Raw genomic sequence first — 25,008 nt, 5'->3', positions numbered from 1 at the left:
TATTAGGGAGGAAGTGGTGGCATGTGAAGCACTCGATGGCAACAAAGCAACCGGCACGATCCTACGAAGGAGGACAGTCTTATTTACAAAATTATGTACTCCAAATTGTCGCTGAGATGAAAGCAGAAGTAGAAATAAATAGAAAAAGAAGAGAAAGATGCATGTTGCACTATTGTTACTTGTGTGTTGCATTATTTAGAAGTATGTTGTACTTTTACGCTTTCAATATAGTAACTTGTACAGATTTTGAAAAAATTAAGTGGCTCTTGCGACACGAAAATCTACGTACAAATAGAGAGATGTACTATACATACTTCACATGTATTTCCAACAAAATGGCATTTTGATCACATTTCTAAAATCTGGACCGAATATGTATACTCCGAAAAAAGGGCCAAGTTTTGCAAAATTACAAGGCCAGTGGATTTTTATGCCCAAAAGCCAAATATCAGCCCAATTAAGTTCATATGAACCGTGTGGTCTATCATTTTCAGAAGTGGGCCACTCCACATCCGTGGACCTTTCATCCGTCAATCCAACAAACATCTAATTCATCTCATATGAATTTTCAATTATTCGTTGTTTAAGCCATTAAATCAGCCATTAGATAATCAACCGAGTCACTCCTAATGAACAAGAAGCCCAGAAATTTAAAAATATAAACATCAGTATTATCTGCAAATCTATATGTTCTCAGCTCCAATATATATTATAAAGAACTAATTCAGTGGCTCGACACTTTTTGAAAACACAGTTATCTTTTCCTTTCCCTTTTTTCTGCTTTTAGTTCGATAAGAATAGCTACAATGGTGTGGCTGATCCTATTTGTTTCCGCTCTTCGAATAGGAATCGCGTAGAGTAACAGTTCGGTTGAAGACGAGCTTTCCAGGTGTGGAGTCCGTATCAACGGCAAAGTAACCTGAGATAACAGAAAGGGGGGAATTTGGTAAGCTAAGTAGATCCCGGAAGCACGCGAATGAATGAAATGTAGAATAATTAGAATCCTCAGATCGATATTGCATGGAAAGTTTACTAAGAACCAAAAACTTGCAAAACGTTAAAAGTCTGTTCAGGATTTCGAGTTAATACAACTGCCATTCACAGTTGCCAAATCTGTTCAGGATTTCGAGTTAATACAACGGCCATTCACAGTTGCCAAAATATTTAATTCTTAAGAGTCACCTATTATAAATAAAGACGAGCTTGGAAAATCAAATATTATTGAATCAATTGGGAAAAACGCTGTAAGAATCAAACTAATTCTCCCTAGGAATCAGTCCTCAGAAAGGGAGCATCAACCACCTATTGCTCTATATTCTTTGTGAAAAAGAAGGCCAAAGAAAATAAATTGAAAAAGATTTATCTCAATAGAAACTCTAAGATGAAGTTGCCACCAAGGCCAGCTTTAGAAGTTATTGTTAAAATTGAAACTCTTAGTCTTACGAACAAATCTGAAAAAGCAGTGAAACACTGGGGACTCAATTTGCTAGCCCTATCAACAACAACAATCATTGAGAAAGTGCAAGTTTCATTGGACTGCAATAAAAGAAAAAACAAACAACTGAAGAAAAGCAAGAGAGTACCAAGTCTTTCGAATTGAAATTTGTCGCCCAACACCGCACTAGCAAGCGCTGGCACAGCTAATGCGTCAGGTATCACCTCCTTCGATTGAGGGTTAAGATCAGATAGCCAATCCTCTAGCTCAGCTGGATTCTGATGAGCAATTATGACAATTTAGTACCAAACTATGCATAATTATTAGCAAAACAAAACAGATAGTCAAGTAATGGTAACACTAACCTCTGAAAGAAATAATTTCTCAAATAATCTGACTTCTACCTTGAGAGGATCAACACCAGGTGAAGGTTGAGCCACCCAATGAAGAACACCCTTCATAATTAAGAGTTGAAGCAGTTAGCAAAATAGTAGTATCTTCAATTTGGAGTATATCTTAACAACCAATCCTTGGTAAAACAGAGTAAAACTAGTACCTTTGGTTTTGTCTTCTTCAACGGATCATACTCAGCCCGGATTTCAACTACAGTATCTGAGTTATCACCGTAAACAACATCTGTGCATTTTATGGGAAAAGCATATCTGCAAATTTAAAAAAAGAGTAAACCCCACATTAAAAATTTGTAGATATTAAGTTCTAATAATTTGTTTCTGCAAGCTATGAACATCATTCTTCGAAATCACTTACCTGAGGAGAACAGATTTACCAGGGGCAAGCCCATAATAATCTTTCGAATCCTTCAGGCGAAAGTCCGTGCGTTCAATGTAGACAACATTTGTGAAAGGAACCTGGAGACAAAAAATCTTAAGACACTGATTGAGATAACCGTTAAAATTTGGAGCACAGCCATTTCTCATTTCTGTTACCAATCATGCATTCAGATAATTGTGTTGAGTTTCTATGATTACTGTACGATGCAGAGCATAACAGGGAAAAAAAAAATTTCTGGAAATAGAAATATCTTAAGTTGCTTCAAAAACAAAGCAGAATAGCTTTCAACAAAAAAATTTAAGATTTCCAACTAACTGGGAATTTGGAGGGAAGTTTTCAACATCATCTTATTCTTAGCCATGTTAGAGTAGATCAAAACAGCAGTTAAGGGATGTAGCTAAATAAGCAAGTTAAGGGATATGCCTTATAGTAGGAAGAAGCATCATCTGAAGGAGCATCAGGCCACATTTTTGCATCAAGATCTATTATTGATCCACTTTCAAGATTTGTGATAACAACCTGAAAAGACAGATGAAATCAATTGAAAACAGTAGATACAAACATCAAATTATAACACAAATGAAGTGTTATCTAAAACTCGGTATACCTTTAAAGGATTCAGCACAACCATCGTTCGACATGCCGTTTTGTTAAGCTCTTCTCTAATGTGATACTCCAGGCGATCAATGCGTATCAAGCTATTATCACTGCATGATAAGAAAAAATAAGCAACTACAGTGAGCCAAAACAAGACCAAATAGCAAAATATCTAACTACTAACGTAGAACATTGGAACAATGATAATAAATAAAGACAATCATCTGAATTAGATACCCCAGTCATTACAAACATAAAATAGCAAATTTCTACAACTCCAAACGAAACCACATGAGACATTTGTTTTACAAATAATAACTAGACAGGTGAGCGCTGTGGAATCATAAGCAAAGCTACAGTTAAGGTGGAATTCAGCCAAATTCATTAATGAGAATTTGACTGTAGTTCAAAAAAAAAAAAAAAAAAAAAAAAAAAAAAAAAAAAAAAAAAAAAAAAAAAAAAAACCTGTCCTCATAAAAATTCACATGTCAATTGCACTTAGGAAAAACAGCAGGAAGATATGACTTGAGAAAATGCAATACCAACCTTCTTGTTATACCAATTCCTCGAATAAAAGAATTAATTGCAGTCGAAGAGACTCCTCGACGTCTCAATCCAGCAAGTGTCAATAGACGGGGATCGTCCCACCCATCAACCCACTTCTCAGTCACTAAACGGTTCAACTGCAGTCCAACAAGGGTGTACAAATGATTAAAGATAGATCATGCAACTCATTGTATCTCAATACAGGACATGTAGGAAATATACCTTACGCTTAGACATTACAGTGTTTGATATATTAAGCCGTGAGTACTCCCAAACATAAGGTTGGTAAAGGCCCAGTGCTGCTAATAACCAGTAGTATGATGGTCGGCGTATCTCAAATTCAAGCGTGCATAGCTTCACAATGGAGAAACAAATATATAACAAGCCAAGCATACTAAAATCCAAGATGATTTTATTTGCATATCTATAAGATAGAAACAATACAAGCAATTACAAGAATATGAGTGATATCTAAAAAATAAACAAACAGAAGAAACCAATAGAAGTACAGCAGAATAATAATAAGGGATGCTATTGGACTCGAACAAATGTGAAGGAAACAAAATAAACAGATTCATTTCAACCCATGAGTCAAGCCATATGATCACAAGATTGTTTTTGTAGTAGGAATCAAATAATACAAACTTTTAAGATTGAAAAGAAAGGATGATGGAGAACTTACAGAATGGGTAATATTTTCAAGGGAATCCACTATGCAATGAGCATAATCATAACTTGGATATATGCACCACTTGTCACCAGCATGCGGATGTGGAGTAAACTGTCAAATACATTAAGGAACACGTTATGTTTAACTTACATAACCTGTACATAACCTATATATCAGAAGGCTTACAACGTGACTTTTTACCTTTATACGATATGCTATCAAATCATACATATTTTTATTCTCGCTCTGCATATCTTGTTTCATCCTAAGCGTTGCCTTCCCTTCGTCGATCAACCCCCTTTTCATATCATCAAACAACTTCAATGACTCTGCAATCGGCCTATCCCTCCATGGACTATTCATCTGCTTCTCTCTGTATTCCTTTATTTCTTCTGGGGTCTAACAAAGATAAGAAAGGAAAAAAGTTTAAACCTGCTCTTAACGAACCAACGACACAGCAGGAACACTTGAGTACCAACAAGAATACCGGCCGCAGAATGCTGAATAACTTGCATATCATGAATACACACCTGGTGATCAACATATGCCAGACCCTTTCTTATCAGCTCAACAGCCAGATTATATAGATCCTGGAAATAGTCGCTGGTATAGGTAACCTGTAAGGCTAAATCACTGTAATATAATTCTTTATAAGTATGAATTGCAAGCTGAATAAATGTATACCTTAAATGGCTTCCAACCCATCCATTCGACAATTTCCATGATGTGATCTATGTATTCTTGTTTCTCAGCTTCAGGGTTGGTATCATCAAACCTAACAGTGGAAAGAAGAACTTGAAGAATTTCAATTGAGAATAACTGGTATCCAAACAAGCAACAAAACCAAATGCGCCTTATGGTATCAGATAAAAAACTAAGGGAATCCCTATAACTCGAGAAAACGAACTATGGAGCCTGCTAGGCTAGATAAATAGAGCAAACCAAAAACTAGTGAATATGCACCCCAGGAGAATATGAACTCGATTATTTCAGATGAGGATCATTTTAAATAGAGGAGAAAATTATGCCAACCTTAGATAACAATTACCATCTCGCTCCTTTGCAAGACCAAAATCAATAAACATAGCCTGCATTAAACCCAGATGTAAGAATATTACTTTTCCCAAGTAAATATGGTGCTGAGCAAAGCTATGTCAGTATAAGACCATCACTACCTTAGCATGGCCAATATGCAAATACCCATTAGGCTCAGGGGGGAAGCGAGTAAAAACTTTCCCTCCGGTTGCCTTAAGATGCCTTTCTAGTATCTCCTTAGTGTTGTGAGCTCTCCAAATTGATCCATCACTGAAAAATATCTCTGTGTGGACCTAAGACATTGCAAAAGAAGAATCTTACTATAGAAGGAAAAATGATAATACATAATTATACCTGCCGACAAGGAACTGGCAAATAAAGAAATGAAATGCCTGAATGATTAATGAAGAATAGCAATATAGCACTGATTGCATCAAATAACAATTATACTCCTAAATGTTTTATAAATTCACATTTTGCAGGTAAGAAAAGTTTAATATGGTTGTCCAATGCGACAAAAGATTATGTTCAGATTTCCGATTTGGCAAAAGATTATGTTCAGATTGCAAAGAATTATCTGTTGTCAACGATTATTTAACATGTTACAACATGACATTTTACATTTAAAAGTGCAAAAGCATAATAGAGGAAGATCAATCATATTACAATTCTTCAAGTATATAAAGAGAATGTGAATGAGTATTTAACATGTTTCAACATGATATTTTACATTTAAAATAGCAAAAGCATAACAGAGGGAGAAGGGTGGGAAGATTAATCATATTACTATTCTTCAAGTATATAAAGAGAATATGATGTCTCATTCACCAGGACAAAGTGATTCTATTTAAAGGCTAATCAAAAGTCAGTAGTCGCAGGCAAGTAAATAACACCTTCAAAGCATATTTATAGAAGAGAATATAGAATTCTGGAGGAAAAGATAAAAACATAAATCACTAGTGTACTAAGTCAAAATAGAAAACCAAAAGGCAAATTAACTGAGCGTAGCCCTTGTTAGAAGTACCTTGAAGTTTTCCTCTGGTTGTGGAAATATAGAATATGGATTCACTTCCTCTTCAGACGGTGGAGCAGAAGCAACAACAACATTCTTTTGATCCTAGAAATTGTAGGTTATGTAATAAAATGGTGAGAAGAACCAATAAACTAATTCATGACAAAAATATCTGCAGATAAGCAACCTCGAGTTTTGCGGGCTTTTCCTTCTTCTTTTTTAATGGCTTTTTATCATCAGCTTCTGTCTTTTCGCCCAGTATCCCGAAAAGTTTCTCGTCAATTACTTCCTGCCAGAGAAGGAAAAAGTAAATATAAAACCCAAAAAATTATTTGAAAAACTTTTGCGAACTATTCCTTTCACAGTTTTTTTTCCTTCTTGGCACCTTCACAATTTTTGCATCAGCCCATGGGTGCCGCTTTCTAACCTGTCCACACAAGTTGCCAACTGGAGGGAAAAAAAAAAGAAAGGGTGAGAAATAAGCATCAGCATTACAAAACTAGACATAATACTAAACAAGAAATAAGTTGACCATTTATATGGTAACGCTGCTCCAATATTGCATTCATATTCTCCTCTAGGACTGCAGTAACTGTTGATTGAATTTCTTCAACAGAAACATCGACACCTGCAAGCATAAAAAATTATCTGCCTACCGAACTTTGAACAACATAAACAAATCCAAAATTTCCAACCGTACAAGGATTACAACAGAAAAGCATGGCGATTCCAATTTCAAATATTAATAAGTTTATGGATGTTTGGGTGCCACACATCGAAAATGCAAAAGGTGTGAGAATTTGTAACAAATAAGCATACCGACACCACAAGCTTCATCGAATTTCTCCACAGAAAAAGATTCTGGGCCTACATTAGAAAGAAATGAGAGAGCAGCATCTAACTGTGCTGAGTTCTTAATCTGCAAATCACATGTAAAAATTATATTAAAAGAAAACAAAAGGTCAGCACTGAAGAGAAATCAGAGCATCTCATGAATTCCTAGTGGTTGAAATTTCTCTCTACAGCTGCAATTTCTATATATATATATATATATATATATATATATATATATATAGGCCATGGCTACTATACTATTATGAGTATTGGAGCCCTCGTACTCATAAGTTGTTTTCAATGATGGAGCTTCCGAATCGATGATCCACTCCGTTAAATATGATCTAGAGTATTTGAAACTTCTAGAAAATAAATTTCGTAAATTTTTGAAATCATAATAAAGTCCATCAAGTGGGCATAAAATGAACGGTCAAAATCGAACGACGTCCTAAAAAAGGATGATCGGATCCTTCAATTCAAGATTGGAGTTATTGATCTTTATCTATGTAGTGAATATAATTTTCTATCAAAAATTCAACAAATTCCGATTCTTTTACACTGTTAAACTAGCAAGTATTCCATACCGGCCGTTAAAAATTGTCAAATTTGTGATCTCTTGATCGTAAGGTAAATGATGTCGAAAAGTTATAAAATTTGATTTCTAGAAATTTTAAATATTGTAAATAACGTTTAACGGTGTGGATCGTCGATTCGGAAGCTCTATCATCGAAAATAACTTATGAGTACGAGGGCGATGGTACTTATAATAGTATAGTAGCCGGACCCTATATATATATATATATATATGTTCTAGCTTAATCGAGCTTTTCTTAGCTTAATTCTTGAGGAGCTGCTTCATACTTGCATATCTTGAGCTTTGCAAATGAATTTCGATCCTTTTGTTTTGTTCAAGTTGCTGTGGTGATGTTACTTTTGAGTCGAGCTACGTAGTGAGCTGAATATGGAGCCGATGGACGAGTCGCATTCGAGCCGGGTCGCTTTTTTGCTAGCTCTAGCTAGATTCATGCTGTGGTTTTGGGTTTTTCTTTCTCTCTCCTCTCTTTCTTAAAATGAGACAGCAAATATATCTTTTGCTCTGTTATCATTCTTCTTCTTTTGCTATTGTCGTTATTTTTTTGTTTCGTCTTTTTTCTTCTAATAACTTCGTTATTATTGTTGTTCTTGCTGGTTCTTCTTCTTGGTTCTTCTTCTTTAGCTTCTTTTTTTATTTTTTTATATTTTTACTGCTACTATAAATATATTTATTATTCTTATGTTTGTGTCTTTATTCTTTTTTCATTTCTTTTTATGCTTTTGTTCTTATATTTTATTGCACCACCTGTTGCTGCTGCTGCTTCTTCTTCAACTATTACTTTTTTCTAATTCTTTAGTTTCTTTAAATTTTTTTATGTTCTTATTGTTTTTTTCCTTCGGTTTTTTTCTTATTTATTTGTCTCCACATAACTGACTTCCCGCAACGCGCCGGTGTCTTCACTAGTTTTACAATACCAGCCCAAGAACAACTTTTATAACTTGAGCTCTCTATATTACTCTTCAGATTTGCTATAATTCAACTCTTTAAGAGCAGACAATTTAGCATGCCATCAAAATATCTAGTTTAATGATCCGCGTTTTGTCGATGTCATAGATTTCTTTGCATAAATACATGCTTAATCTGAAAGCCATAACTGAATCAAACGATTTAGTAATCCATCATTCCCAATTTAAAGAAACCAAAGTTGATAAATCTAGTGGATTAGAATGGATTGTCAAACACGGCCTTCAAATAATTAGCTGCAATAGTTAGGAAATGCGCGATAAGATTGGCAAAGCACAAAACAAACAGCAAGCGATTTTGTATCCACTAAACTCCTCTAAAGCTGATCTAGCTATTATGTCCAGATGATACAATTTGGAACTCAGAATATGGCGGGTAAAAACAGTTTTCCTAGGGTAATAAGGTTAACATGCAATGGCTAGTATAATTCAATTCTTAATTCTTCACTTAACAACTTGGGACTAACTAATTTCTTACAATGTCATCCTTAAGCAGGAAGAATTTGTCCAGGTCTAAATCAACAAACCAGAATTTAGACCGTGCGCATTTCAATTTCCGCAACTTGGACCATTTGTGAACGACAGAGTCGTGCGCTAACATGTTTGCTTCACATTATCAGTTGTTTGGTCGAGATCTCAGCTGGAAAGTGCATCTATAAAGATAGCACAGAGAGACATTGGGTAGGCCAACAAAATCTGCTTAACTGAAAATTTGGAGGGCAAAGTAAATATCTACCAAACATGAAGTGATTACCCCCTATTCTTTCTAATTCATAGTACAATTCAGACATGAGATCTCTTATTTCTTGCAACAGCTAAAGCCTATTTCTGCCAAATATAAAACTGCAGTACAGTTTGGCCCAAATATCTCTTTCAATTGCCAAAAAATCAACAAAGATTAACACTGTAAGTCATAAAATTGTTAGATTACCTCAAACTTGGAATGCATTTGGTTCTGAACGACAATCTATTAGCGGCAAAGCATCAATGGTAAAGCAGCAACCAGGAGAAGAACAGAATTATAAATGACACCTTAAGATTCTAGAATTCGCAAACCATGTACCTTGAAATTAAACTGAACCATCATCAAAGACCAGAAGCAACTCCATCTACGAGAAATAAACCTTCCAAATTGCCCTACCGTTCAAACCTTTATATATGGATTGGATCGAAGAACAGGGAATAAAAATGCAGAGTTTCCAAGATCCACATTTAATTAACTGTTTGTTTAGCATGACCATTTTCTCTATTGCAAGAAGCAAACAACAGCATTTGAAACAGGAAAAGCCCTCGTCTTTTTCTATGGCAGCAAACTGAAATAAAATTTCATTGACTTGTCTGTCTCCAAGAACTAAGTAGGATTTATTTCTCACAAATATAAAGGCAAACAAGCAAACTCAATATATTGTTATATTTCAACTGCCTTTCAGACAAATACCAGTCAAAAATTAGTAGAAGCCAATACCACTTAGAATATAAGGGCAACATATTTGCATAAGGTATGTGTTTTACACTACAAAGTTTTGTATCTCACACCGAACCCTACAAGTAGATAAATTTGACTCTTCACGAGAGCACCAACAAACTCCCATATTCAGGAAAAGTAGCATCTTTTATTTGTTAAAGCAAAGATAAGAAGATAAAATGCTACAATATAACTTGTTAAAGCCTCCAAAGTACTAACATCAATAACTAAGAACTTAAAATAAAGAAAAACCAGCAATCAAAATATATATATATATATATATATATATATATATATTTCCCACCATTATGCACGACCAAACAGCACCTGAATGGCGAAGCAGCCTGGTGTAGAGCATGACATTCGGCCTACAAAGCAAATAAGGAAACATCTAGTTGTGTTATTGCAAAGAGACAGAAAATTTAAACAAACAAGTATTGCTAATTATATTTCATTAATTAGCATAATCATATAAAGATAACATGGAGCATGTTATCCAACACTTTATTAGGAATACTCTCAGGAAGCATTAGAAACTATTCTGCAACAATTGATATGCAAGAAATAATTAGCATCTCTTCCTGAATCTTATGAGAATCAGTAAAAGATATAGTCCTCCTAACAATTCAAAAGCCTCATCCAAATTCCTAATTTTACAAGTCCAAGAAGTTACCAATTTGGACAAATATATAGCTAGCTAATGTCGTAGCTGAAATTTTTTTTCATTAAAAAAATTAGCACAATGAGGAAAAAATAAAAACTTAACATAAAACAAAGTTGAACATTGATGTAACTAAGCATTGGAAGTAGAAATACAAGACGAACAGAATAAATAATTTTAGCATAGGAAACNTACAACCTATGTAAAAGTGTGCACACTGAATAGGGCTATTTGAATGAATACTAATAGTAAGTAGTAAACACTTTGGCTAAAAAAAACCACTGACAACTTCCCCTCGCAACATTTCATAGCATTAATTTCGGCTTTAGCTTCAAATTGAAGATTCTATGTTTGGGAGAGCAAATCAAACTCCTGCTTTTCACAGTAGGAAAAGCCTCCTCTATTGTCAAAGCGATCCGATAACTTAGCCGCGAGAAGAGGAGAGTTTTTTTTTTTTTGAGAGAGATAGGTAACACACTACCCCCGTCGTTTATTTCATTTAGAAATAAACTTAGCTGGAAATGTAAATCGACTAAGATTCGAATTTGGGACCTCGGGTATCAACCACCAAGTCCTTTGTCACTTGCTCTAGGGACTGTCGGTGTCAGAAGAGGAGAGTTATTTTAGGAAATCCTACAATGATTGAATGATTGACTACATTGGGCTTTTCGACAAAGCCAGCCGTCTAACCAAGCCTCCCAATGTGAGATTGGTTGAAGTAGAAGCTAAGAAACTTTCCGTACTGCACTAGAAGTGAAGCGACTTGATAGTGGCCTCAACATTGTTTCTCTCAACGCCTCTTTTGGCGCAGGTAGGATTTGCTGGTGCATGAAACGAGAGAAATCATGGAGCTCTCACTTCCGTATACAGTTAGTGGATTGGTGATACTTAGGAACGAATTCAAACCAATAATAGTAATCGTTATAGAGCCTATCACTTTCATCCGGATATTCCCCATCCAGGCTTATTTACGCTCCATAAACTGAAGCGTGTCCTGTGACGTCTCGCACCCGTCACCATTCTTACCTTTAAATATTATTTTATGTACCGACCGTCTCTAACACAAGTGGCAAAGAGTTTGGTGATTGGTATCCGAGATCTTAAGTTCGAATCCTAATTGATTCACATTTTCAGCTAAATTTATTTCTACATGAAATAAATAAAACAGATAGTATGCTATCTAAAAAATATTGTCCTGTGTTAATCGTTCTATGGTCCTTAGTTCTGATATCGAAGGCAAAAATTTATTTCTTTCAACTGTGAATTTTTTTTAAAAAAATGAGCGCCCACCGTGGGGCTCGAACCCACGACCACAAGGTTAAGAGCCTTGCGCTCTACCAACTGAGCTAGACGGGCTGTCTCAAGTGCAGTAAATTATTTTCACATACATGGTATCTTGTTCCAATAGCATTTGAAACAAATATAAAAAAAATATTTACTATGTATTTTTTAGTTCTTACATGACTAAACTTTAGTGGTGGCAAGTAAAGTAGTTTAGATTTAAGGGTTAGAAAATTAATAATATATATTAGTTATTAAATGTCAATAATATTTCGGGTAAACTCATTTCATTCGACTCTTTTTATACAAATCCACTGCAGGAAACAGAACCTAAATTACTTCCTTGGTATAGAGTACTACTCGGTATTGATCCAAACAATCAAGTTAACCTGATAAATTTTATACTCCCGATTAATCAAATTTGCACAATTTTGTGCTCAGCTGCAGTGCACATGTGAGTTTCAATTTGGCACAAAAACAGCACCTTAACTGAAATACTTTACCCAATATCGTTCAAGGTAGATCTCTGCTTTTACAAGAATACCTTATCTAGAAATTCTCTTTAGTGATGGCATCTTGCCTCCTCTTTTCTTCACTACATTTGAAATACCATTCAATAACATCTCTAATCAGGAAACAGAAATAATAATTAGCAGCACGAAACTATTTGCTGTAGCAAATGAAATCTTACAAACAAGTGAGAATCAAGTAAAGAAGCCATCTGTTTAGCTCACATGGCAATAACTGTATTACATTTCGGGTTACCCAACAATAAGAAACTCTGGTTATATCATTATGTGCTAACAAAAAAAGTTCTAAATATATTTCGCCCGAATTGAGACATGCAAGATCCAGTAAATGAGTTGTGACCGATAGATGAAAGAAAGATGAAGAACAAACAAAAAGAAAAGCCAAAACCACATATGTTAAGAGATTGAGAAATAAAATGAGCTTTCTCAGCTCAGAATGCAACAAGCAGCTTTACCTCGAGAAGCCCTGCACCATTTACCCCAGCATGAAAAGGTAAATATGCCACAATTCTCTATCATTTGATCCAATCACACAAGACTTGAATAACTTTCCTTCTTTTTTTTTTCTGCTGTTCTATATTTTGGCTGTTTGAATTAAATTGCCAAATGATCGAAATGGTTGAGGCATGATCGAAATGGTTGAGGCCGCTTGGTTGAAAAAAATGCAATGTACACATGCACTTGTCCCTCCGTATATTGTTGTCTAGTAGCTTTATCAAACACTGTTAATCCTTCTTTGAAGCTCCTCAACAAAGGTTTTCCTGGGGACCTCCTCTTCTTGGTTTGCTTCGATGTTCTTCAACTTGACGATGCCTTTTTCGAGTTCGGATTCACCAACCAGCACCATCCAAGGAATGCTGGACTGCTTGGCATAGGTAATGTGGTTCATCACCCTCTTGGTGAGCTTGAATTCGGCATTTATTTTGGCTTTCCACAACTCACTCACGAGCTCGGCAGCTAGAGTAAGGTCTTTTCCAAGAATAGCCACCAGAACTTGCGTCTCAGTTGCGCGAATAACCTATGATACAGTTAACAGAACTAATTCATCAATTTCCAAAGTATTCTAATGCGCAATGAAAAAGATAGCATATGTTGAAAAACCACATATCGTTTCCAATATGATATAAGCCACCTAAATATAGGAGAGCGTGATGGAACCTTCTTACTTTTGGCGCTTAACTCTGATTGTATTTGTAGAGAGAAACCATGACATATATTTTGGGTAGTAAAGGTAGGACTTGAATAGAAAAAAAGGAAGAAATTACAGCGTGTTGAAACATGGGATCAAACAATCGTATCTTCCTGCAGACTTGTTTTTTGAGAAATGGAGTACGATCTATGAAGGCACAGGTTTCCGGGGAATGGCATAGAAGAGTGGAAATAACCAACCCATTTAAAAATGGAAATGCACTTAAGAGTGACAAGCAGAAGGATTTTACTGCATTTGAGAAAGTTGGCGAGTGCCAATTGGAAAGACGGTGAACAATACCTGGTTCCTGTCCTTTTCCAGCTGTTCCATAATTGTAAAGACTCTTTCAATTCCAAGGCTGACACCAACTGCAGGGACCTGTTTTCCGCTGAACATTCCTACCAAGTTATCATAGCGACCCCCTGCTGCAATGGAACCAACCTAAGGATTGAAAATAAGGAGTAAATCTCATACCCCGTAGTACTCAAAATAAAAGGAGAGAATTTGAAATTATGGGTTTGGTTATCTGTAAATGATGCAAGAAATAACTCATTGTGGCAAAGGTGAGGTGCTGTGCTGTATAAAAAATCAGTAAAGTAATGAAATATGCAAATAGCAAGGGCTCAACCTCAAAATCGTCATAGTACAAACATTTCAGTTGTTCAACATAAAGTCCAATACAGTCGCACTGGATTTAAATAGCATAGCAAGATTATATATCATCATGACATAAGCATGCGTGCATGGAAAAAAAAGAATACAGATACCTAGAAGAACACCAAAAAAGGCAGATTGTTAAGACAACGATAATCCAAAGAGTTTAAAGGCACTTATGAACAATATAAAAACTCTTTCAATTTTGCTCTATAGAAACATAATATGAATCTAGGTGGTTTGACACTAGGGACAGTTGCCTTGCTACTATATGCTGCGACAATCATGAAGCACAAAAAGAAGATTCATATCTCTGTATATGCAATTAGAAACAGTATGTCTCACCTGCGTAGCACCCTTGAAGACTGCCTCATATATTACTCCAGTATAGTAATCAAGGCCTCTAGCCAGACTCAAGTCAAAGACCACTTTGTCTAGACATTTTGACTTTTCAAGCGCTTTAAATAATATATCTAGCTCATTCAACGCAACAACAGAGCCACTGTTCTCCATAAACTGACTACCCTCTTTATTCAATTCAGAAAGGATTTCAAGTGGTGGCCCTCGTTTTTCCACAAATGTGCCGATTTTCTCTGCTGTTTCAATAGCTAACCCTTTCTCTTCCACCTAGTGAAGATATAATCAACAAAGAGAATATTAAGTTAATTTCGTAGCTACATAGAATGCAATATCTATTTCTTTTTTTCTTTTCTCTGTTACTAATTGTACAGTTGAAGCAATTTCTTACCAGTTCCTTCTTTATCTGCTCAAATGTTTGCTTGTCTAACTTATCTATACTCGAGCAAACTGTCCTAAACTTTTCAGGAGGCACACCACAAATCTCCAACATTCCATCCAATAGTTTCCGATGATTTAGCTTTATCTGCAAATGATAGAAAATAGTCCAAGTGCAATATTTTAGACATTCAAGGCTCAGCAAATCACCTATCATTAAAATGTATAGGTGGTCCTTATACTATCCTGATACTGCAACTTAGTCCCAGAACTTTGCACTTGAACACTTTAATGCCTGAAGTTTCTAATATATGGCAATTGCATCCCTGGTTGTAGAAAAAAAATAATAATAATAAAAGAAAACCTGTAATGACAATTTTCCCCTTCAGTCAAATGAAGATCTTGTTTCAGTGCACTTGAAGCAAGATTAGAAGGAGAATTTTCAGGAAAAGATAATCATGTGGTTTCTGATATTTTCAACGGCCAGGGATGAATTGCAGTATACAAGAAAGTTTAAAGACTAAATTGTTTTTAGGTGAAAAGTTCAGGGAGTAGATCAATATCACAACAGTACAGGGACAATGCACATATTTTACCTATACATTTTACCTATACAATATTCAATTATGCGGTGAATCGTAGTTCTACACATCATTAACACCACCCTCTTCTCAGACAAGATGAGTTTAATAGTATATACCCAATATTAGACTAAAAAGAAAATCAAGTAAACAAACAACCAAAAGTACCTCATAGGTGCCAATGTCAAGTCGATCCAGCAATTCTGTTAATACTTTAATGACCTCAAAGTCAGGTTCCATTGGCTCATACTGGCCAGCTATATCAAAGTCACATTGATAGAACTCACGATACCTTCCCTTTGATGGATTATCCCTCCTATACACTTTTGCTATTTGGTACCTTTTCAATGCGCTGATGTTATTCATGGCCACGTATCGGGCAAAAGGAACAGTTAGATCATATCTTAAAGAACAAAGTTCGCCACCCTGCCAAAACAAAATATACAAGCTGCTTTACGAGGCAGTTAATACAGATTTATAAGGATGAACAAATTAATAGCATATTTGATATTCAGAATGAAAAAAAAAATGCAAATACCAAATTAGGAATAACTCCTTGATGACCTTAAGCCATGAAGTCAAGTAAAGCGGTATTTACAGGTATAAATGCTACAAATACACATGCAACGAAGATTGCCCAAATACACACTGCTCGGAGCCTGCTGCAGTAAATGACTCTTTTTTACGGTAAAACAAGAGTTACACCAAAAGTAATTCCACAAAATACCAAAATGTTGTTAGCTGTCTTCAAAACTTTACCTGATCAGCAAGGTCATATATCAACTTCGAATCTTCCCCATATTTCCCCATGAGAGTCTCTCTCAGCTCAAATACAGGAGTATCAAGGCCCACTGCTCCGTGCATCTTGAAAACACTGGTAATAATCGAAAATGCACGTTCTCTTATGGCCATTTGTTCTTTCCCAAAATCACGGGTACCCTAAAAGAGAAATTGACCAAACATGTCTAAGTATAAGCGATTTTGGGAAATTATAAGCACTTAAGGACTGTAGGCACACATTAATTTAGTACGTGTTTCTCACCTTGGGAATTTTAGGAAGTCTCCTGACTTCATTGCTCTCAACAATTTCTTTCACTTTTTCTATCAATGTATCAAGCCCTTTGTCCTTCGGATCAAAATAAAAGGAAAGGTCACGAGCCCAATTAACAAGTGCTGTGACATGTTCACTTGTTATCTCCTTTCCATTCATTACTCGGTTTCTAAGAAGTTGCATTACAGCAGAAGTCCCTTTTCCTAAAGTCTTCTTCTTTTTCTTCTCGCTCTTCTTGTCACCTTTCACAGTTTCTCCATTTGGCTTGGCATTCGTCGAAGAACTCCCCTGGATTTTCTCGATCGAATCATCGATCTCAATTGTGAACAAAGCCAACACAGCCTCCCAAGCAAGAATGTTCCTAAATTTGACCAAAAGATCATAAACACCACTCAAAATCAATACATAATCTGATCCGACAGCAGCATTTTGCGTTACTGAATCGAATTGGTCCTTCAATCTGTCAAAGCCCAGACACCCATCTCGAAATAATTCAGAAACCGTAGACTTGATACCAACATCTCGGATCGATTCAACAATCAATTTGGCTCGCCCCAGACTAATCTCACTCATGGACCGAATCGCCATAGCCAGAGGGAGCGCAGACGCCACCAAAGCTTTCTCCTTTCCTTGATTACTGAGACCTGTACTCTTCTTCCTGACCTTAATGGAAGAGTTCAGCTCGACACGGGTCCTCCCATGGAGTGTTCTCACAGCCTCCCTGAAGCTCCCATGGACGGTGGGGATCTCCGTGAAAGAGTCGGCATAATTCTGCCCTACGAGCTTCGAACCGAAGAGCATCACCTTCATGTCTCCGGCTACATCCGTCTCATCCTTGATCGAGAAGCCGTCTCCCGAGACCGGCAAATCAAAGGCCCCCACGTCAGCCCTAGAGGCCTCGCAGGAGAGCGCCGCCACTGCGTCCGACACCCTCACCAGTGCCGAGGAGCAGCAGTCCAAGATCGCGCAGATCGCGGTCGGAGCAGCGGCAGAGGCTTCGAAAACCCCGATTTCATCGCCGGAAACCTTAATCTCCTCCACCTTTCTCCCATTCAACCGGCATATGGACTCGAGGAACCGTAATGGGGATCTGAAATCTAGTGTTTCGTGACCCGACGGAAGGGACAGGACCTCCTCGATCAGGGTGGGTAGTGCGGGATGCACGGAGGCGTCCGCGACGAGAAGCTTGTTGAGGAGGACGGCAAGGGTGGCTCGGGACTCCTCAAGGGTTAAGAATCTAGGATTTTGGATAGCATCGGAGAGTGGCGGAGGAGGGGAAGAGCTCTTGGACTGAGCGAGCTTCTCGAGGGCGGAGGAGTCGAGCCGTACGCCGGAGAGGCCACCGGCGACGGCGTACACGGCGGCGGGGGTGAGGGAGGAGCCCTTGCCGCCGAGGGAGACGGCGGAGGAGCGTGGCGGTGTCGCCATGGCAGGAGCTTCGAGGTAGGGGATAGAGACGAAGTGGTGCGCTTCAAAAACCCTAGACGAGAGAGAGAAAGAGAGAGAGAGTAGGGTTATGAATTGGACCTGGGTCCTACGTTACTGAACCCGGGGCCGTTATGTGAACCATAGTTAGTTAATTCAGATTCGCCAAAAATTCGGTACGGATATAATTCGGATAAAATTCGTTTTTTAATTTTTAAATTCGTTAAAAAAAAGCTAAAAAACGGATTCGCCAATCATTCGGATACGTAATTTATACAGATATTATACGTTCACTAATTAAAAATTCGGGATCAAAAATTCGGCTATTAAATTAAGTTTTTTTTCTCTCAAGATTTACGCTATTAGCATAAATACTTATATTTTTTAAGAATATAAGAATAAAGAGCTAGAAAATTAAACTAATTAAGTAAAAAATAGTAAACTATATTATGGTTCAAAATAAAGAAATAATTAAGCAAATAAGAGATCAAGATAGTCCATATTTAAATATAAAAGCTTCCAACTTTTGCTTTGAAGAATGAAAACTCAAATAGTACCTGGTCCCAAAGTTATGTTTCAAAAATTAAGTAGAAACCCCAGTGAGTCAATGGTCCATGAAAGACCACAACAAAATTTTCCTTTTGCAAGAGTCGACAAAGATCATGAAATTGATTAGGTATAATACAAGAGTTCCTGGTCCCAAAGTTAATTAAGATTATTTATTTAGCACTATGTTTGGGTCTTCTTTGTGCATAACAGAGAATGGACACATTCAATTAAGAACTCAGCCACTTGTGTATAAAACAAGTATCCATCAGATGACTAAAACCTTCCAACTTTTTCTTTGAAGAATGAAAAAAACTCAAATCGTACCTACCTGGGTTTGTAAAGAACCACCCGGTTACTGATCTATCGTTGGATAGCGGAAGCGGGAGAGGAAGCGGAAGCGGAAGCGGAAGAGGAAGAGGCGACGAGGAGGGTTTCGATTTCTGAAGAGTGAAGAACCCGATCTTCGATCTTCGATTTCTGAAGAGGAGGGCTTCCGATGGCGTTCGGCGAGCGGCGAATTAACTAACTATGATCACCACTGGAATTGGGCCGAACGCTCAAACCCTAGAATGGGGATGTGGGAAGAAAAATGGTGGGACCCACGTGACGAGTAAAATGTGGAGAAGGGGACACTTGGGGTTTTGACCGTAGGATCGTAACGGCCCAGATGAGTTTGGAACTTGTTCCGCACGTGAGCTTGCGGGAGGTTTTTACAATGTTAGAATCATGGGTTTTGCGTGCGTGTTGTATCGAGAGAGATGCTTATGATAACTACGCACGTATATCACATCATCATCTTTGTGACGAGGTCCTTGTTGACCCCTTCGTGTCGGTATATATGGTTTGCTAAGTTAGTATTTATATCTTTTGGGTGACTTATTCAAATGAAGCTGTGGTATCTCATATACCAATTTGGTTTCTAAATTTTTATTTCTACGCACAAGTCTATATAAGCTTTTTTTTGTATTTCAATTTGCGCTTACTGTTGAAAAAAATTCTAACTTATGATCATATTAACCAATATAATCATATTGAAATGAAAGATTGTGTTACACGAAAAAGAATAAAATAGTTATTTTAGAAAAAACAACAAAAAATTTTCTATTAAACAAGCACGTACTATATAATAATTTTACGATACTATTAATAATATCCATACATTTTTATTCAATTTTTAAATATAACTCATGAAATTCACATTGGATATATACTGAGCACCTGTAGTTAATGTCGGTGAATAGAACAACATTCTGTCTATGCGACAAATATTGGATTGGATCAAATCACAATTGAGATCTATAGGCATTGTGTCTGTAACTTTAAGATAAATTAGTTGTTATTTTTTTAATAGCTTGAACCTTTAAAATCTAGTAAATACATAAGTGCTGAGTTTACTATGCATGACGTGTCCATTTCTCAGTTTTTTAGATATTGTTTGCTCTCTTGCCTGATTATGGGGATCCACCTGTCACCCTCCCTTTCCAATCTGTGTTGGGAACCCCTATCTCTCTCTATGATCCTTAGAGATTGGAAGATCTGCCGTGATCCCCGTGGTCACAACGCTCGCAATCTCAGAGATCCCATTGATCGTACCCACGAGTCCTACACCCACCGCCGCAAATCCCACTTTTCCACACCGTAACCGCTTCGCCGATCGCCGGTGTAGATCCAAATCAGAGATATTGATCTTGTAGTAAATAGTATAAAGAATTTTCTATCAAAATTTCATATGATTTGAATACTTTTATATCGTTAAACTTGCAAACGATATATATCAACCATTAAAAATTATTGATTTTGAACCCTTTCGATCGCTAGGTAAATGATATCGAAAAATCACAAAATTTATTTTCTCGATACTTCAAATACGCTAGATCAAGTTTAACGGAGCCAATCGTCGATTCGGAAGCTCCATCATCGAAAACGGCTTAGGAGCACGGCGTGCTCCTAATAGCACACAAGACCTACTCTCTCTCTCTATATATATAGTTCTACCAAAATCCACTATAATTAGCTGAAAACTTGACGACTGCTTCAGAATTGCATGTATTGAGCTTCGCAAACAAGGATTATTGGTTGTAAAGTAGCTGTGGAGATGTAACCTTTGAGGAGACTACATAATCAACTAAAAATGGGCGATGGACGAGTGCATTAGCCGGGTGCTTTGTTGCTACCTATAGCAAGATTCAAAAAGGATAAAATATCAGAAACAACATAAGGAATACACTCCTCTGATAGTTTTTGCTCATGATAGCAATAGAGAGTACTGTGTAAAGAAGGTTACCAATTGCCTTGCTACACCCGTTAACACCAGCTTGTTTAAAATTAAACCCAAAAAAACTTCTCAAAAGGGGGTAAATGATTGATTGTAAATTCCCAAAAAAATGAGAAGTTTTGGAATCGCAGACCAAATCAATTAGAAGAAGAGAAAGATAATGAAAGCGAAATTTCCCTCATAAAAGCCGCATCAATACAAGTATGGAACTCCACTAAACAAGCAAGTTCCAAATCAAAGCAGTTGAAACCAGGAAATAAGCAGAGTAGAAACCCTAAATCCACTTCAATCATCGAGAATCTCACACAATGAGAATCCCGAATCGGGAGGATCTAGGAAATCACTCGAGAAAGAAATGGAAGCGTAAGAAAACATTAGCGGGGATTGATCGGGAGACTACCTCTTTGATAACGGCGGTGAGGTTGGCGGTGACCTTGTTATTGACGAGGGCGTTCTCCGCCGTGCGCTTATCCAACCCTATGGAGAGGAACAGCTCCAGCTCTGGCGGCGGCGACGGCGGCGGCGCCGCGTCGTCGCCTCCCTCCACCACCATCTCCGTGTAACAACCCGGAAGAATAAGTAGTAGTAGTTAGTAGAGGAAGGAAGTAAAGACAGTAGCTTCACGAGGTAGGGATGAAATAAATGGCAGCAGCAGGTTGGTGGGGGAGCGAGCCCGGCAGGGTGAACCGGCGGCAGGGGCGTCAGGCGGAACTCCGGCGGGCGACGGGAGAGAGAGAGAGAGAGAGAGAGAGAGAGAGGCTTCGTTCGTTTTGTTCTGTGTTGTTTCTAATCGGTTTGCGCCGGTTTTCAACGCATGTAGAAATATCACCAATATCACCACTGGAATTGGGCCGAACGCTCAAACCCTAGAATGGGGATGTGGGAAGAAAAATGGTGGGACCCACGTGACGAGTAAAATGTGGAGAAGGGGACTCTTGGGTTTTGACCGTAGGATCGTAACGGCCCAAATGAGTTTGGAACTTGGTCCGCACGTAAGCTTGCGAGAGGTTTTTACAATGTTAGAATCATGGGTTTTGCGCGCGTGTTGTATCGAGAGAGATGCTTATGATTACTACGCACGTATATCACATCATCATCCCTATGACGAGGTCCTTGTTGACCCCATCGTGTCGGTATATATGGTTTGCTAAGTTAGTATTTATATCTTTTGGGTGACTTATTCAAATGAAGCTGTGGTATCTGTTAAGGATTTTATAAGTTGGCGGATTTCGTGAAGGGTTTGGATAGAGTCTCGAAGAATTAGAAGATGAAGATTGACGAAAAGAATTGAAGTTTTGTGATCAAAGACCCTTGAGAACTCAGGTATGATTAGAAACAATTTGTGGTGAAGTTTTCATTATTAAAAGATGTTTAGAAGACTTGTTTTTCTTTTCATTTATTCAAAAGTTTTCTGAAGAAAATCAGGGGTCGGGGACCGGTCCTTGATCAGAGGGACCGGACCCATCAAGCTTCTCTGCGTAGAAGTTTTGGGAGACCGGTCTCTGGTCTTGAGGACCGGTCCCCGTAAGTGGTTTTCCTTGTTGTGCAGGGAGGGACCGGTCTCTAAATTGAGGACCGGTTCCCGTACGCATATTTTGACATCTACGCAGCGTAAGACCGGACCTCACCTTGGAGGACCGGTCCCCCAAGGACCGGTCTCCTCGAGAGGACCGGACCCTGAGACCGTCGTCTGTTTTTAAATTTGAGTTTTTGGAATCCTAGTCTATCTAGAAGTCTTCTAAACCTATAAATATGATATGAGGATCTCCATATGACCTGAGTTGAGCAAGATAATCTTTTAGAAACCCTAACGGCTTGATTTGAGTTTTTGATCCATGATTCTCAAGATCAAGTTTTAGATCACCGGTTTGATTCTTCAGTTTTTGATTCAAACTTTCTTAAGGATCAAATTGGTGATGTTTTGATTTGGATTTCTCCTCATATCATATGTGCTTTCAAAGAGTTTAAATCACCATAAATTGTTAAATCTCTACGAGCTTCGGATGGAGCGTTAGCGCGTGGATCTCGCGTGAAGACCGTGGATTCGGTGGGCGTTTCGTGGAATCGAGGCGTGTGTGGCTGCAAGGATTTGCAGTGTGATCGGTTGGAGGATTTCAAGCGATCGAGGACTGGCAAAGATATTCTACAACGAGAATTGGGTATTTCGAGTCTTGTATTTTTGATAAATCACTTGTACTCATGTTTTCTTAGTGGATTTCTTTGTGTGGTCGGTCCCGTGGGTTTTTTCTCTCCGGTTTGGAGTTTTCCCACGTTAATTCTCGGTGTGCTGATTTTATTTTTCCGCATTCTATTTTAAATTTGCATCGAGTTTCGAGATTGTTGCCGTTTACACCTATTCACCCCCCTCTAGGTGTCTTTTACCTTTTAGATCCTAGGGATTCATATCTTACAGTATCTCATATACCAATTTGGTTTCCAAATTTTTATTTCTACGCACAAGTCTATATAAACTTTTTTTTGTATTTCAATTAGCGCTTAGTGTTGAAAAAAATTCTAACTTATGATCATATTAGCCAATATAATTATATTGAAATGAAAGATTGTGTTACACGAAAAAGGATAAAATAGTTATTTTAGAAGAAAACAACAAAAAATTTTCTATTAAACAAGCACGTACTATATAATAATTTTATGATACTATTAATAATATCCATATATTTTTATTCAATTTTTAAATATAACTCATGAAATTCACATTGGATACATACCGAGCACCTGTAGTTAATGTCGGTGAATAGAACAACATTCTGTCTACGCGACGAAGATTGGATTGGATCAAATCACAATTGAGATCTATAGGCATTGTGTCTGTAACTTTAAGATAAATTAGTTGTTATTTTTTTAATAGCTTGAACCTTTAAAATCTAATAAATTCATAAGTGCTGAGTTTACTGTGCACGATGTGTCCATTTCTCAATTTTTCAGATATTGTTTGCTCTATTTGCTCTCTTGCCTGATTACGGGGATCCGCCTGTCACCCTCCCTCTCCAATCTGTGTTGGGAACCCCTATCTCTCTCTATGATCCTTAGAGATTGGAAGATCTGCCGTGATCCCCGCAGTCACAACGCTCACAATCTCGGAGATCCCATTGATCGTACCCATGGGTCCTGCACCCGCCGCCGCAAATCCCACTTTTCCACACCGTAACCGCTTCGCCGATCGCCAGTGTAGATCCAGATCAGAGATATTGATCTTGTAGTAAATAGTATAAAGAATTTTCTATCAAAATTTCATATGATTTGAATACTTTTACACAGTTAAACTTGCAAACGATATATATCAACCATTAAAAATTGTTGATTTTGAACCCTTTCGATCGCTAGGTAAATGATATCGAAAAATCACAAAATTTATTTTCTCGTTACTTCAAATATGCTAGATCAAGTTTAATGGAGCCAATTGTCGATTCGGAAGCTCCATCATCGAAAATGGCTTAGGTGCACGGAATCCTCCGTGCTCTTAATAGCACACAAGACCTACTCTCTCTCTCTATATATATAGTTCTACCAAAATCTACTATAATTAGCTGAAAACTTGACGACTGCTTCAGAATTAATTGCATATATTGAGCTTTGCAAACAAGGATTATTGGTTGTAAAGTAGCTGTGGAGATGTAACCTTTGAGGAGACTACATAATCAACTAAAAATGGGCGATGGACGAGTGCATTAGCCGGGTGCTTTGTTGCTGCCTATAGCAAGAGTAAAAAAGGATAAAATATCATAAACAACATAACAAATGCACTTTGATAGTTTTTGCTCGTGATAGCAAAAGAGAGTACCGTGTAAAGAAGGTTACCAATTGCCTTGCTACAACCGTTAACACCAGCCTGTTTAAAATTAAACCCAAAAAAATGCTCAAAAGAGGGTAAATGATTGATATTAAGTTCCCAAAAAAATGAAAAGTTTTGGAATCCCGGACCAAATCAATTAGAAGAAGAGAAAATGAAATCAAAATTTTCTTCATAAAAGCCGCATCAATACAAGTATGGAACTCCGCTAAAAGAGCAAGTTCCAAATCAAAGCAGTTCAAACCAGGAAATAAGCAGAGTAGAAACCCTAAATCCACTTCAATCATCGAGAATCTCACACAATAAGAATCCCGAATTGGGAG

General features: G+C 37.4%; 2 protein-coding genes and 1 non-coding gene across 7 annotated transcripts; all 3 read right to left on the bottom strand.

Annotated features, from left to right (window-relative positions):
* LOC109728550 (glutamine--tRNA ligase) lies at positions 564-24,743 on the bottom strand. Of its 5 annotated transcripts, none has more exons than XM_020258970.1 (24): positions 21,275-21,688; positions 20,867-20,914; positions 20,702-20,773; positions 6,907-7,006; positions 6,620-6,715; positions 6,473-6,534; positions 6,275-6,376; positions 6,100-6,192; positions 5,216-5,368; positions 5,073-5,128; positions 4,725-4,815; positions 4,571-4,657; positions 4,242-4,439; positions 4,053-4,151; positions 3,593-3,724; positions 3,371-3,507; positions 2,835-2,934; positions 2,651-2,746; positions 2,204-2,304; positions 1,992-2,097; positions 1,801-1,890; positions 1,584-1,713; positions 1,364-1,451; positions 564-919 (listed from the first exon to the last, which is right to left on the bottom strand). In XM_020258970.1, the coding sequence occupies exons 1-24, from the start codon at positions 21,425-21,427 to the stop codon at positions 904-906; spliced, it is 2,406 nt and encodes an 801-aa protein (XP_020114559.1). In that variant the 5' UTR covers positions 21,428-21,688; the 3' UTR covers positions 564-903. The 5 variants fall into 5 exon arrangements, with proteins under 5 accessions (XP_020114559.1, XP_020114564.1, XP_020114562.1 ...); XM_020258975.1 differs by having other exon boundaries at positions 20,884-20,914; positions 21,275-21,344; XM_020258973.1 differs by lacking the exons at positions 20,702-20,773; positions 20,867-20,914; positions 21,275-21,688 and adding exons at positions 24,515-24,586; positions 24,677-24,743.
* On the bottom strand, positions 11,888-11,960 carry TRNAK-CUU. Its single transcript has one exon. It is a non-coding gene; the product is annotated as a tRNA-Lys (tRNA).
* Positions 12,525-18,248, bottom strand: LOC109728549 (histidine--tRNA ligase, cytoplasmic-like). Its single transcript, XM_020258969.1, has 7 exons — positions 16,617-18,248; positions 16,334-16,513; positions 15,743-16,000; positions 15,007-15,141; positions 14,604-14,885; positions 13,905-14,045; positions 12,525-13,433 (listed from the first exon to the last, which is right to left on the bottom strand). The coding sequence occupies exons 1-7, from the start codon at positions 18,051-18,053 to the stop codon at positions 13,131-13,133; spliced, it is 2,736 nt and encodes a 911-aa protein (XP_020114558.1). The 5' UTR covers positions 18,054-18,248; the 3' UTR covers positions 12,525-13,130.

The sequence above is a fragment of the Ananas comosus genome, linkage group 24 (genome assembly GCF_001540865.1).
Source record: "Ananas comosus cultivar F153 linkage group 24, ASM154086v1, whole genome shotgun sequence".
In the NCBI taxonomy this organism is placed as follows: domain Eukaryota; kingdom Viridiplantae; phylum Streptophyta; class Magnoliopsida; order Poales; family Bromeliaceae; genus Ananas; species Ananas comosus.
Note: the sequence above shows the minus strand (reverse complement) of the source record. Positions and strands in the feature narration are given on the sequence as shown.